The 14,288-nt window shown below is 47.5% G+C and overlaps 1 protein-coding gene across 3 annotated transcripts in view; it reads right to left on the bottom strand.

The window, feature by feature from the left end:
- Window positions 1-2,285: 2,285 nt before the first annotated feature.
- The window catches only part of RBCK1 (RANBP2-type and C3HC4-type zinc finger containing 1), a 40,597-nt gene continuing 28,594 nt past the window's right edge, over window positions 2,286-14,288 (bottom strand). For all 3 annotated transcript variants that reach the window (XM_070744403.1, XM_070744406.1, XM_070744404.1), the window contains 5 exons: window positions 13,270-13,381; window positions 10,643-10,822; window positions 6,807-6,905; window positions 5,027-5,170; window positions 2,286-3,198 (listed from right to left, as the gene is read on the bottom strand). In XM_070744403.1, the coding sequence (XP_070600504.1) occupies window positions 3,118-3,198; window positions 5,027-5,170; window positions 6,807-6,905; window positions 10,643-10,822; window positions 13,270-13,381 (616 nt within the window). In that variant the 3' untranslated portion in view covers window positions 2,286-3,117. The remainder of the gene's footprint in view (window positions 3,199-5,026; window positions 5,171-6,806; window positions 6,906-10,642; window positions 10,823-13,269; window positions 13,382-14,288) is intronic.

Here is a 14,288-nt window from a genome sequence, read left to right as displayed (position 1 = left end):
AAGGGACAAAATGAAATATGAATGAAATTAGTTGAAAGACCAGGGAAGTCTTAATACCACTCTACTACGCCCTGGTCAGACCACACCTGGAGTACTGTGTTCAGTTCTGGTCACCACAGTTTAAAAAAGACATTGAAACTCTGGAGAAGGTGCAGAAAAGAGCAACCAAAATGATCAGGGGTCTAGAAACCAAGACTTACGAAGAGAGACTGCGGGAACTGGGCATGGATAGCCTAGAGAAAAGGAGGGCCAGAGCGGACATGACAGCAGTCTACAGGTATACGAGGGGTTGCCACAGAGAGGAGGGGATCACTTTATTCTCCAGGGCACCATAGGGCCGGACGAGGAACAACGGCTGGAAGCTGACCAAGGAGAGATTCAACCTGGAAATAAGGAAGAACTTCCTGACGGTCAGAACGATCAACCAGTGGAACAACCTACCAGCGGACGTTGTGAAGTCCAATACTCTGGACATTTTAAAGAGGAGATTGGACTGCCATTTGGCTGGGATGCTATAGGGTTCCTGCTTGGGCAGGGGGTTGGACTTGATGACCCACATGGTCCCTTCCAACTCTAACAATAAATTTAAAAAAATAAAAAATAAAATAAATAGAAATAATTGATCTGGCCTGCACCCTGCACAAATAAAAGGACGAGGGGTGACATGATAGCAGTGTCCGATATCTAAGGGGCTGACACAAAGGGGGGGAGGGGGGTCAACCTATTCTCCAAAGCATCAAAGGGCAGGACAAGACATAATGGACAGAAACAAAAACCAGAAGAGAAGGATTTAGGGGTCGTGATTTCTGACAGTCTCCAAATGGGTGAGCAGTGTGGCCGGGCAGTAGGAAAAGCAAGTAGGATGCTTGGCTGCATAGCTAGAAGTATAACAAGCAGGAAGAGGGAGATTGTGATCCCCTTATATAGAGCGCTGGTGAGACCACATTAGGAATAATACTGTGTCCAGTTCTGGAGACATCACCTACAAAAAGATATTGATAAAATTGAAGGGGTCCAAAGAGGGGCTACAAAAATGGTGGAAGGTCTTAAGCATAAAACGTATCAGGAAAGATTTAATGAACTCAATCTGTAGAGTCTGGAGGACAGAAGGAAAAGGGGGGAGATGATGGAAACATTTAAATATGTTAAAGGGTTAAATAAGGTCCAGGAGGGAAGTGTTTTTAATAGGAAAGTGAACACAAGGACAAGGGGACACAATCTGAAGTTAGTTGGGGGAAAGATCAAAAGCAACATGAGAAAATATGATTTGACTGAAAGTAGTAGATGCTTGGAACAAACTTCCAGCAGATGTGGTTGGTAAATCCACAGTAACTGAATTGAAACATGCCTGGGATAAACATATATCCATCCTAAGATAAAATACAGAAAATAGTATAAGGACAGACTAGATGGACCATGAGGTCTTTTTCTGCCGTCAATTTTCTATGTTTCTATCTTAAGAAGATGTTGGAAAACTATTTGTCTGAAATGACATAGAGTTACCTGCTTAGGCAGGGGGTTGGACTAGAAGACCTCCAAGGTCCCTTCCAACTCTGTTCACACTATTCTTCTACTGTATTGTACTCTACTCTAGTGTATTCCATTCCATTGTTCTGTTGTTCTGTTCTATTCCAGCCTCGGTGGTGCCGAGATTAGAGTGCAGCACTGCAAGCTATTTCTGCTGATCCCCAGCTGCCAGCAGTTTGGCAGATCGAATCCCAGCAGGCTCAGAGTTGACTCGGCCTTCCGTCTTTCCAAAGTGGGCAAAATGAGGACCCAGAATGTTGGGGGCAAAATGCTGATTCTGTAAATTGCTTAGAGAGGGCTGTAAAATGTCGTGAAGCGGTATATAGGTCTATTTTCCCCCCCAAATCCGGAGCAGTCGCCATTTTTCCTTTGTTCTCTATTTTCCCCCCTACTCACATTTAAAACAGTAACTTGCTTCTCTTTTTGAGATGATCCAAACAGAATCAAAAACTCTGTTTGATTCTCTTCCTCTCAATCCACTTTTCACCAAGCCAGAGAGGGTTGTCGGGGGTTAATTTTCACTTTTCTAATTCACATTAGGGAGGTCCCCGTAGAGGTGTCTATCTCAGTCGACGCATGTGCAAATCCCCAAGCGGTATATAAGTCTAAATGCTATTGCTGTTCTCTATTCTATATTATTCTATTCCTATTCCATTCTATGAAAATTCAAGGAAGTCCAGTTGCCTCTTGAAAAAGACCTTTTAGGATAAACGTGACCCGAGTGACCGAGAATCTAGAGATACCACCTGCTATAATTCCAAGTAATTCACAAAATGGCACATTTTATTTTTAAAAAGAGAGAGACATTTTTAGCAAAATCCTATCTCGGGAAAACAGGATGCCCATCTCCTTGGCTTTTCAACAGTTCCCTGGAAATATCCTGTTTTAGCTTTTATCTTAAATTTCAGAAATTAAATTTACAGAAGGGTGGGGAGAAACGGAGAGGTCACCCACCCTTCAACCGCAAAGCGGCATTTGATTCTGATTCAGGCGTCGAATTCCAGAAGTGACCACTAAGAAGCGACGGGAAGTCGGAACCTCCTTAGAGCAAAGCAAGGATAAAAAAACGGCGTGCCAAGCAGCCCACCTGCGTAATGCTAATGAGAGGAGACAATTGTGGGTCATAGAAACATAGATTCTATGCTTCGTAATGTCATTGGCTTGATTGAAATGAATGGCAAAGTCAACGGAGATCCGAGCTTGGAAAGATGGAACAGGTCATGTTCCGTGTGTCGAAAGAAACGAGGGGGGAAAATAAAACGGACGCTGCTTTTTACCAAAAAAGACGAAGCAGGACATCTCGAGCAAAACCAACCGAGTTCCAGTTCTAGGCACAACCGACACAGGTGGTGGTGGGGGGGTGAAAAGACGCCCCCCGCCCCCTTTGACCCAACCCGGGAGCCAGAGAGCTGCATGGCTCCTTCATCATCTCGGTTTGACGGAGGTGACTTTGTCCCAAGACAGACGTGGTAGCAGCTGGTCGTGCAGCAATTGTGCAATGATTTGAACGTCCCGTCCGGCCATCACCCAGGCCTCCATCTCTTCTCTGGCTGGAAAGTCCAGGGTTTTTTTCCCCAGGTATCTCCTCCATCAATGGCAGTTCTGGCAATTCGGGTGGCAGGACGCTCCGTTCACTTTGCAACGGCAGCCCCCGCTGGTGTCGCCCAAGCCCTGAAGGGGAGAAAGCAATAGAAATAATAGCAGTTAGACTTATATGCCACTTCATAGTGTTTGCACAGCCCTCTCTGTAAACCTCTTGCCCCCAACAATCTGGGTCCTTGTTTTACCGACCAAGAGAAAGCAAGCAAGGAGGGAGGGATGGAGGGAGGGAGGAAGAAAAGAGCAAGCAAGGAGGGAGGGAGGATGAAAGAAGGAAAGAGCAATAGCATTTAGACTTATATACCGCTTCACAGAACCTTTACAGCCCTCTGTGTACAGAATCAGCCTCTTGCTCCGAACAAGGATCTTCATTTCACCGACCAAGAGAAAGCAGGGAGGGAGGGGGGGAGGGAGGAAAGAAAGAAAGAAAGAAAGAAAGAGAATGAAAGAGCAAGGAGAAAGGAAGGATGAAAGAAAAAAAGAAGGAGAAAAAAAGAAAGAGAAAGAAAGAAAGAAAGAAAGAAAGAAAGAAAGAAAGAAAGAAAGAAAGAAAGAAAGGGCAATAGCAGTTATATACCTCTTCATAGTACTTTTACATCCCTCTCTAAGTGGTGTACAGAGAGTCAGCCTCTTGCCCCCAACAATCTGGGTCCTCATTTTGCCGACTAAGAGAAAGCAAGCAAGGAGGAAGGAAAGAAGGAGAAAAAAAGAGTATACGATGCACCCTAATTATCAGCCTCTTTTAGGAAGGAAAAAGGTGTGTCTTATACTCTGAAAAATACGGTAATTATCCACTGTCCATATGTTGCCGTACTAATTATCTGCTGCCAATAATGCAGCCAAGAACTGTTTTGGCTTTTTTGGCAGCTTCTGTGCACTACAATAATATATCTATAATAAGAACAAAAATGTCTATCTTTGGTTGGAGTCTTCAGAGAAGGGCGGCATACAAATCTAATAAATAATAATAATAATAATAATAATAATAATAATAATAATTCTGTAAAGAAACAGATGAAACAATCGATCACATACTCAGCTGCTGCAAAAAGATTGCACAGACTGACTACAAGCATAGACATGATGCTGTGGCACAGATGATCCACTGGAACTTGTGCCAGAACTACCATTTCCCAGTGGCAAAGAACTGGTGGGATCATAAGCCCGAAAAAGTGGTCAAAAATGAGCAAGCAAAACTACTGTGGGACTTCTGACTTCAGACTGACTGAATTCTGAAGCATAACACACCAGACATTGTGATCGTGGAGAAAAAGAAAGTATGGATCACTGACATCGCAATCCCAGGAGACAGCAGAATTGAGGAGAAGCAGCTAGAGAAATTAGTGAAATACGAAGATCTAAAAATCGAGCTGCAATGACTCTGGCATAAGCCCGTGAAAGTGGTCCCAGTGGTACTTGGCACGCTGGGCGCAGTGCCAAAGGATCTCAGCAGACATTTGAAAACCATCGGAAATGACAAAATCTCCACCTGTCAATTGCAAAAGGCCGCTTTACTGGGATCGGAAAACATAATTCGCCGCTACATCACGCAGTCCTAGGTGCTTGGGAAGCGCCCGACTGGTGATGAAATACGAAATCCAGCATAGTGATCTTGTTTGCTGTGTTGTACTGACATAATAATAATAATAAATAAAAATAAAATAATGAGTCATGAGAAGGAAGCATTTTAAATAATTTACTTTAGAAGAAGTTAGCAGGCCTTTCCTCTGCATTGGCGAGAGGAAGGGCATCCAGGCAGTAAACCTTCAGTTCCCATTCCGTTGTGCAGACTCCAACCCGGTTACAGGGTCATTAAAAGACCAAAAATTAATACATAAATAAAATTACACATGGACACAGACACACACACACAGTGTTTCTACCCTCCGCCACTACATACCGCTGGTCCCCAGCGTGGCCCTTTCGTCACCCAGCAAATCTCGGTGTGGCAAACGGTGCACCGGATCCAGTCGCAGCCGTCCTTCTTCTGCACAATGATCCTGCAGGTGGGGCAGTACATGGCCTCGCCATCCTTCACCAGCCTCTGAAAGAAAGGGGGCAACGGAGATGTTCAGAACGCCCACAGCTTGTGCCCGACGTTTCCTAGGGGCACCGGGAGGGAGAGGGAAAAGGTTTATAGCGAGCTACTTGGGTCCCCTGTTTCAGAGGGTTTTTTCAGCTCCCGAAATCTGTTTCAGAGAATATTTCTCAGAAGTTTCAGGGGATTTTTTTCAACCTCTAAAACCTCTGTTCCAGAGGCATTTCTCAGCCTCTGAAACCCACAATTCAAAGGATTTTTACCAGCCTCTGAAACCTTTTCTTTCAGAGACTTTTTCCAGCCCATCAAACCTCTGTTTCAGAGGATTTTTCCACTCTGAAACTTCCACTTCAAAGGATATTTTTTCAGCCCCTGAAATCTCAATTTCACAGGATATTTACAGTCTCTGAAATCTCCATTTCAGAGGCTGGGCTGGGCTATATTCAGTTAATAATAATAATAATAATAATAATAATAATAATAATAATAATAATAATAATAATTTATTAGATTTGTATGCCACCCCTCTCCAAAGATGCACCCATAGATAGATAGATAGATAGATAGATAGATAGATAGATAGATAGATAGATAGATAGATAGATAGATAAATAGATAGATGTAGGTAGGTAGGTAGGTAGGTACATGATAGATAGATAGATAGATAGATAGATAGATAGATAGATAGATAGATAGATAGATAGATAGATAAATAGATGTAGGTAGGTAGGTAGGTAGGTAGATGATAGATAGATAGATAGATAGATAGATAGATAGATAGACAGATGATAGATAGATAGATAGACAGATGATAGATAGATAGATAGATAGATAGATAGAGATAGATAGACAGACAGACAGATGATAGATAGATAGATAGATGATAGATAGATAGAGACAGACAGACAGACAGACAGATGATAGATAGATAGACAGACAGACAGACAGATGATAGATAGGTAGGTAGGTAGGTAGGTAGATGATAGATAGATAGATAGATAGATAGATAGATAGATGATAGGTAGGTAGGTAGGTAGATGAGAGATAGATAGATAGATAGATAGATAGATAGATAGATAGATAGATAGACGATGATAGATAGATAGATAGATAGATAGATAGATAGATAGATAGATAGATAGATAGATAGATAGATAGATATGATAGCCTTAGAGTCCTCAGAAAGATAGACCTTGGAGGAAAGGGGATTTTTCTCTTAGATTTAAAGTTAGGGTCCGCATTTATATCCACCCAACCCACCAGAGCAGGCAGGCAGGCAGGCAGGGGATGTTACAGGTCCCACCCTCCCTCCATTAAGGAGGTCCATCTGGTTGGACCAAGAAGAACGGCCTTTTCTGTGGTGGCTCCCTCTGCATAGAACACCATCCCTACAGAAATAAAATTGTCCCTCCCCACCTAGGCATGCTTTTAAAAAGCTTCCCCAAAGACTTGGTTTTGCCAGCGGCTCCAGCAAGCCCATCAAGCGGTTGGTCCGACGGTCATCCCCAGAGGGAATTTGGGAGTTTATTATGGTGTGTGTGGGGGGGGGTTATTTCTTAAGCCACTTGGGGTTGCCATGAGTTGTGAGTGCCCCTATCAACCTCTTTGTTTGGTAATCCAAATGGCGCCCTGCTGTTCTCACCAGCAGCACCTCCGTGGTCTGTTGGGCGGCATGGTCATTTTGCGCCCGTATCTGGAGATCGTCCTGATATTCCTTGCAGTTCATGTTTTCGTGAATAGCCTGCAGAGGAAAACATGACGTGGATCTCTTATGTCTGGACGGATCGATCCATTAGAAAGCAAACCCACACATGCCAGAAACACAGATCGAGGCAAAAGTATCATTATTTACACAAAGTCCAGCAAGAAATGAGTGAATTCTAAGGTCTTCTAGGCTGAAATACCAGGTATTCCATTCCCCTTTGGAGGGCTTGTAAAAGCACTATGAAGCGGTATAGGAGCCTGATTGCTATTGCTATCCTGGTGGCAAGCAGTTCCCCTGGATAATTGTTCTCACTGTTAGGAAACATAGAAACATAGAAGATTGACAGCAGAAAAACACCTCCTAGTCCATCTAGCCTGCCCTTGTACTATTTTCCTGTATTTTATTTTAGGATGGATCTATGTTTATCCCAGGTATGTTTCAATTCAGTGACTGTGGATTTACCAACCACGTCTGCTGGAAGTTTGTTCCAAGCATCTACTACTCTTTCAGTCAAATAATATTTTCTCGTGTTGCTTCTGATCTTTGCCCCAGCTAACCTCAGATTGTGTCCCCTTGTTCTTGTGTTCACTTTCCTATTAAAAACACTTCCCTCCTGAACCTTTTTGAATCCTTTAACATATTTAAATGTTTTGATATATGTCCCCCCTTTCCCTTCTGTCCTCCAGACTAGACAGATGGAGTTCACGAAGTCTTTCCTGATAAGTTTGATGCTTAAGAACTTCCACTATTCTTGTAGCCCGTCTTTGGACCTGTTTAATTTTGTCAATATCTTTTTGTAGGTGAGGTCTCCAGAACTGAACCCAGTCTTCCAAATGTGATCTCACCTAGTCTTCCAAATGTGATCTCTATACAGCGGGATCAGAATCTCCCTCATATTGCTTGTGATACCTCTAGCTATGCAGCCAAACATTCTACTACTTGCTTTTCCTACTGCCTGACTGCACTGTTCACCCATTTGGAGACTGTCAGAAATCACTACCCCTAAATTCTTCTCTTCTGAAGTTTCTGCTAAAACAGAACTCAGATTGAGGATTCCTTTTCTCCAAGTGCATTATTTTACATTTGGAAAAGTTAAGGAAATTTCTGTTTAGGTTGCATCTTTTCTTATGTAGTTTCCATTTGTTACTTCTTTTCCTGTTTTCTATTATTTATTTATTTATTTATTTATTTATTTATTAGTTGGACTTGTATGCCGCCCCTCTCCGAAGACTCGGGGCGGCTCACAACAAGTAAAAACAGTCACAACAATCCAATTAATTAAAATATTTAACAATTTAAGAAAAACCCCATGTAATAGCAAACACACACACAAGCATACCATGTATAAATTAACATGCCCAGGGGAGATGTTTAGTTTCCCCATGCCTGACGGCAAAGGTGAGTCTTAAGGAGTTTTCGGAAGGCAGGAAGAGTAGGGGCAGTTCTAATCTCCGGGGGGAGTTGGTTCCAGAGAGCCGGCGCCGCCACAGAGAAGGCTCTTCCCCTGGGACCCGCCAACCGGCATTGTTTAGTTGACGGGACCCGGAGAAGGCCCACTCTGTGGGACCTAATCGGTCGCTGAGATTCGTGCGGCAGGAGGCGGTCTCGGAGATATTCTGGTCCGATGCCATGAAGGGCTTTAAAGGTCATAACCAACACTTTGAATTGTGACCGGAAATTGATCGGCAGCCAATGCAGACTGCGGAGTGATGGTGAAACATGGGCGTACCTAGGTAGGCCCATGACTGCTCTCGCAGCTGCATTCTGCATGATCTGAAGTTTCCGAACACTTTTCAAAGGTAGCCCCATGTAGAGAGCATTACAGTAGTCGAACCTCGAGGTGATGAGGGCATGAGTGACTGTGAGCAATGAGTCCCGGTCCAGATAGGGCCGCAACTGGTGCACCAGGCGAACCTGGGCAAACGCCCCCCTCGCCACAGCTGAGAGATGGTTTTCTAATGTGAGCTGTGGATCGAGGAGGACGCCCAAGTTGCGGACCCTCTCTGAGGGGGTCAATAATTCCCCCCCCAGGGTAATGGACGGACAGATGGAATTGTCCTTGGGAGGCAAAACCCACAGCCACTCCGTCTTATCCGGGTTGAGTTTGAGTCTGTTGACAGCCTCCAGGCACCGGCACAGAATAGGTGAACCCTCTGTTGTCTGTGGCAGCCCCTCAAATATTGGAATATTGCCATCATGTCTCCCCTGGTCCTTCTTCTCATCAAACAAACTAGCCCTGCCCAGTTCCTGCAACCGTTCTTCCTATGTTTTAGCCTCCAGTCCCCTCATACTCTTTGTTGCTCTTCTCTGCCCTCTTTCTAGAGTCTCAACATTATTTTACATCATGATGATCAAAACTGGAAGTGATATTCCAAGTGTGGTTTTTCCAAAGCAGTATTAACATTTCTCAAGATATTGATTCTATCCTTCTTTTCATGCAATCTAGGATTGTATTGGGCTTTTTGGCAGCTGTCGCACACAAAACATAAACTGTTTTTGTGATCACATCACAAGCAATTGCGTTCTCTTTGCTGATGATTTTAAACTATTTAATACCATCGACAACACTGCTACCTAAGATAAAATACAGAAAATAGTATAAGGGCAGACTAGATGGATCAACCACTAAATGCTCTGTCTTACACATTGGAAAAAAGAATCCAAATACAGTGTTACCTCTGCTTAGGAACTTAATTCGTTCCGTGACCAGGTTCTTAAGTAGAAAGGTTTATAAGAGGAAGCAATTTTTCCCATAGGAATCAATGTAAAAGCAAATAATGCGTGCGATTGGGGAAACCACAGGGAGGGTGGAGGCCCTGTTTCCTCCCAGGAGATTCCTAGAGAGGCCCCACGGAGGCTTCTCCCCGCCTTTTCCGGCCCTGTTTCCTCCCAGGAGATTCCTAGAGAGGCCCCACGGAGGCTTCTCCCCGCCTTTTCCGGCCCTGTTTCCTCCCAGGAGATTCCTAGAGAGGCCCCACGGAGGCTTCTCCCCGCCTTTTCCGGCCCTGTTTCCTCCCAGGAGATTCCTAGAGAGGCCCCACGGAGGCTTCTCCCTGCCTTTTCCGGCCCTGTTTCCTCCCAGGAGATTCCTAGAGAGGCCCCACAGAGGCTTCTCCCCACCTTTTCCAGCCCTGTTTCCTCCCGGGAGATTCCTAGAGAGGCCCCATGGAGGCTTCTCCCTGCCTTTTCCAGCCCTGTTTCCTCCCAGGAGATTCCTAGAGATGTCCCACGGAGGCTTCTCCCCACCTTTTCCGGCCCTGTTTCCTCCCAGGAGATTCCTAGAGAGGCCCCACGGAGGCTTCTCCCCACCTTTTCCGGCCCTGTTTCCTCCCAGGAGATTCCTAGAGAGGCCCCACGGAGGCTTCTCCCTGCCTTTTCCGGTTACAGCTTTGGAGGCTTGGGTTTGTAAGGGGAAAATGGTTCTTGAGAAGAGGCAAAAAAATCTTGAACACCTGGTTCTTATCTAGAAAAGTTCATAAGTAGAGGCATTCGTAGGTAGAGGTACCACTGTACTAAATATAAACTTGGCGGAATTAATTAATAATAATTTATTAGATTTGTATGCTGCCCTTCTCCGAAGACTCGGGGCAGCTCACAACAACAATAATAACAATGTTACAATGTAAACAAATCTAATATTAATTGAATTGAACTTGTTGATGACCCTCACTCTGTCAAAGACCTTGGAGTTCTCATATCCAATGACCTTACTAACTCTTAATGTGCAGGACTGGCATGGTGGTGTCCACTCCAACGATGGGGATATGGCTCACCTGACACAGCAAGCAGTTCGGTTTGCGGCACACCGGGCAGTAGAACTCATTCACGTCGTCTTCGTAAAAGCACCAACCTCGGCAGTCCGTCGTTTTGCAGTGAAAACTTGATCGGCTGCGATTCTCGGCAATGGACATCCCCAAGTCCAGAAAGTGATGATATTCTTCCACCGTTAGTAGCTACGGACAAAACGGAGAAGACTTTAGAGGAGATTTTGATGGTAGCAACCCCCATAGAACCATAGAAGATTGACGGCAGAACAAGACCTCCTGGTCCATCTAGTCTGCCCTTACACCATTTCCTGTATTTTATCTTAAGATGGATATATGTTTATCCCAGGCATGTTTCAATTCAGTTCCTGTGGATTTACCGACCACGTCTGCTAGAAGTTTGTTCCAAGCATCTACAGTGATCCCTCGAGTTTCGCGATCTCGAGTTTCGCGAAACGCCATATCGCGAGTTTTCAACCCGGAAGTAAACTCCACCATCTGCGCATGCGTGCCCTTCCACGCATGCGTAGATGGTGGAGTTTCCCCGCCGGGCAGAGGCTTCCCTGGGTCTTCCCCCTCTTGCCCTGGTAAGACAGCATCGGCGCGAGCAACGGCGTGGGCGGGCGGGCGGCACGCGCGCGGGAAACCCCACCTCCGCCTCCCAGCTGGGAAGCGGAGCCAGCAACAGCGTGGGCGGGCGGGCGGTGCGCGCGAGCCTGGGGACACCCTAGCTCTGCTTCCCAGCGCGCGCGCGTTGCTGGGGAAAGCGCGCGCGCTTGGGGACTCCCTAGGTCCGCTCCCCAGCTGGGGAGGGAGTCCCCACCCCGCGCGCGTTGCTGGGGAATGCGCGCGCGCTTGGGGACTCCCTAGGTCCGCTCCCCAGCTGGGGAGGGAGTCCCCACCCCGCGCGCGTTGCTGGGGATTGCGCGCGCGCTTGGGGACTCCCTAGGTCCGCTCCCCAGCTGGGGAGGGAGTCCCCACCCCGCGCGCGTTGCTGGGGAATGCGCGCGCGCTTGGGGACTCCCTAGGTCCGCTCCCCAGCTGGGGAGGGAGTCCCCACCCCGCGCGCGTTGCTGGGGAATGCGCGCGCGCTTGGGGACTCCCTAGGTCCGCTCCCCAGCTGGGGAGGGAGTCCCCACCCCCGCGCGCGTTGCTGGGGAAAGCGCGCGCGCTTGGGGACTCCCTAGGTCCGCTCCCCAGCTGGGGAGGGAGTCCCCACCCCGCGCGCGTTGCTGGGGAAAGCGCGCGCGCTTGGGGACTCCCTAGGTCCGCTCCCCAGCTGGGGAGGGAGTCCCCACCCCGCGCGCGTTGCTGGGGAATGCGCGCGCGCTTGGGGACTCCCTAGGTCCGCTCCCCAGCTGGGGAGGGAGTCCCCACCCCGCGCGCGTTGCTGGGGAATGCGCGCGCGCTTGGGGACTCCCTAGGTCCGCTCCCCAGCTGGGGAGGGAGTCCCCACCCCGCGCGCGTTGCTGGGGAAAGCGCGCGCGCTTGGGGACTCCCTAGGTCCGCTCCCCAGCTGGGGAGGGAGTCCCCACCCCGCGCGCGTTGCTGGGGAAAGCGCGCGCGCTTGGGGACTCCCTAGGTCCGCTCCCCAGCTGGGGAGGGAGTCCCCACCGCGCGCGCGTTGCTGGGGAAAGCGCGCGCGCTTGGGGACTCCCTAGGTCCGCTCCCCAGCTGGGGAGGGAGTCCCCACCCCGCGCGCGTTGCTGGGGAAAGCGCGCGCGCTTGGGGACTCCCTAGGTCCGCTCCCCAGCTGGGGAGCGGAGCTGGGATGTCCCCAAGCGCGCGCGCACCCCAGGCGCGAGCAACGGGGTGGGCGGGCGAAGGGCGGCCGGCAGTGGAAGCAAAAACACCATCTGCGCACGCGCAGATGGTGTTTTTACTTCCGCACCGCTACTTCGCGAAAAATCGATCTTCGCGAGGGGTCCTGGAACGGAACCCTCGCGATGATCGAGGGATCACTGTACTCCTCTTTCGGTCAAATAATATTTTCTCACGTTCCTTCTGATCTTTCCCCCAACCAACCTCAGATTGTGCCCCCTTGTTCTTGGCTTCACTTTCCTATTAAAAACACTTCCCACCTGAACCTTATTTAACCCTTTAACATATTTAAATGTTTCGATCATGTTCCCCCTTTCCCTTCTGTCCTCCAGACTATACAGATTGAGTTCATGAAGTCTTTCCTGATACGTTTTATGCGTAAGACCTTCCACCATTTTTGTAACCCGTCTTTGGACCCATTCAATTTTATCAATATCTTTTTGTAGGTGAGGTCTCCAGAACTGGACACAATATTCCAAATGGGGTCTCACCAGCGCTCTGTACAGCGTGATTACAATCTCCCTCTTCCTGCTTGTTATACCTCTAGCTATGCAGCCAAGCATTCTACTTGCTTTCCCTACCGCCTGACTGCACTGTTCACCCATTTTGAGACTGTCGGAAATCACTACCCGTAAATCCTTCTCTTCTGAAGTTTTTGCTAACACAGAACTGCCAATGCGATACTCAGATTGAGGATTCCTCTTCCCCAAGTGCATTATTTTACATTTGGAAACATTAAACTGCAGTTTCCATTGCTTCCCTAAGGCTAGGAGTGGGGACAAAACGCCACTCTTGAGGTCCACGTGGATACCCACCATTTTGATCTCGCGGTCCAGCAGCTGCCCTTGACAGGAGTAGTTGTCGTCCATGTAGGGGCACTTGACCTCCGGTTCTGGGCTGTTCAGGATGGTCCCCCTCAAGCAATCCCTGAGGAAGGATGGATGGATGGATGGATTGATTGATTCGATTTCCTTCTCCTGAGACCCAGGGTGGCTTACAGCAAAAATTAATGCAAACATCTTCAAAATCTAAGCTAAAATACAATCTTATAGTGATGGCAAAGCTTTTTTCTCTCGGACGCCGAGAGAGTGTGGGTGTGTACTACCGCACATGCCCCTGTGCCCACACCTATAATTCAATGCCTGGGGAGGGTTTAAAGTTTAGTTTAGTTTAGTTTATTTAGATTTGTATGCCGCCCCTCTCCGAAGACTCGGGGCGGCTAACAACAATAAAAAACAATGTAACAAATCTAATATTAAAAAGTAATCTAAAAAAACCCCAATTTAAGAGACCAATCATACCAACAAACATACCATGTATAAATTCTATAAGCCTAGGGGGAAGGGAGAAAATTTTTTCAATTCCCCCATGCCTGACGACAGAGGTGGGTTTTAAGGAGCTTGCGAAAGGCAAGGAGGGTGGGGGCAGTTCTAATTTCCGGGGGGAGCTGGTTCCAGAGGGTCGGGGCCACCACAGAGAAGGCTCTTCTCCTAGGTCCCGCCAAACGACATTGCTTAGTCGATGGGACCCGGAGAAGGCCAACTCTGTGGGACCTAACCAGTCGCTGGGATTCGTGCGGCAGAAGGCAGTCCCAGAGATATTCTGGTCCGATGCCATGAAGGGCTTTATAGGTCATAACCAACACTTTGAATTGTGAGCGGAAACTGATCGGCAACCAATGCAGACTGCGGAGTGTTGGTGTAACATGGGCATATTTAGGAAAGCCCATGATTGCTCTCGCAGCTGCATTCTGCACAATCTGAAGTTTCCGAACACTCCTCAAAGGTAGCCCCATGTAGAGAGCATTACAGTAGTCGAGCCTCAAGGTGATGAG

This window comes from Erythrolamprus reginae, chromosome 3, assembly GCF_031021105.1.
Source record: "Erythrolamprus reginae isolate rEryReg1 chromosome 3, rEryReg1.hap1, whole genome shotgun sequence".
Taxonomy (NCBI): domain Eukaryota; kingdom Metazoa; phylum Chordata; class Lepidosauria; order Squamata; family Dipsadidae; genus Erythrolamprus; species Erythrolamprus reginae.
This window is presented reverse-complemented; position numbering and strand designations above follow the sequence as displayed.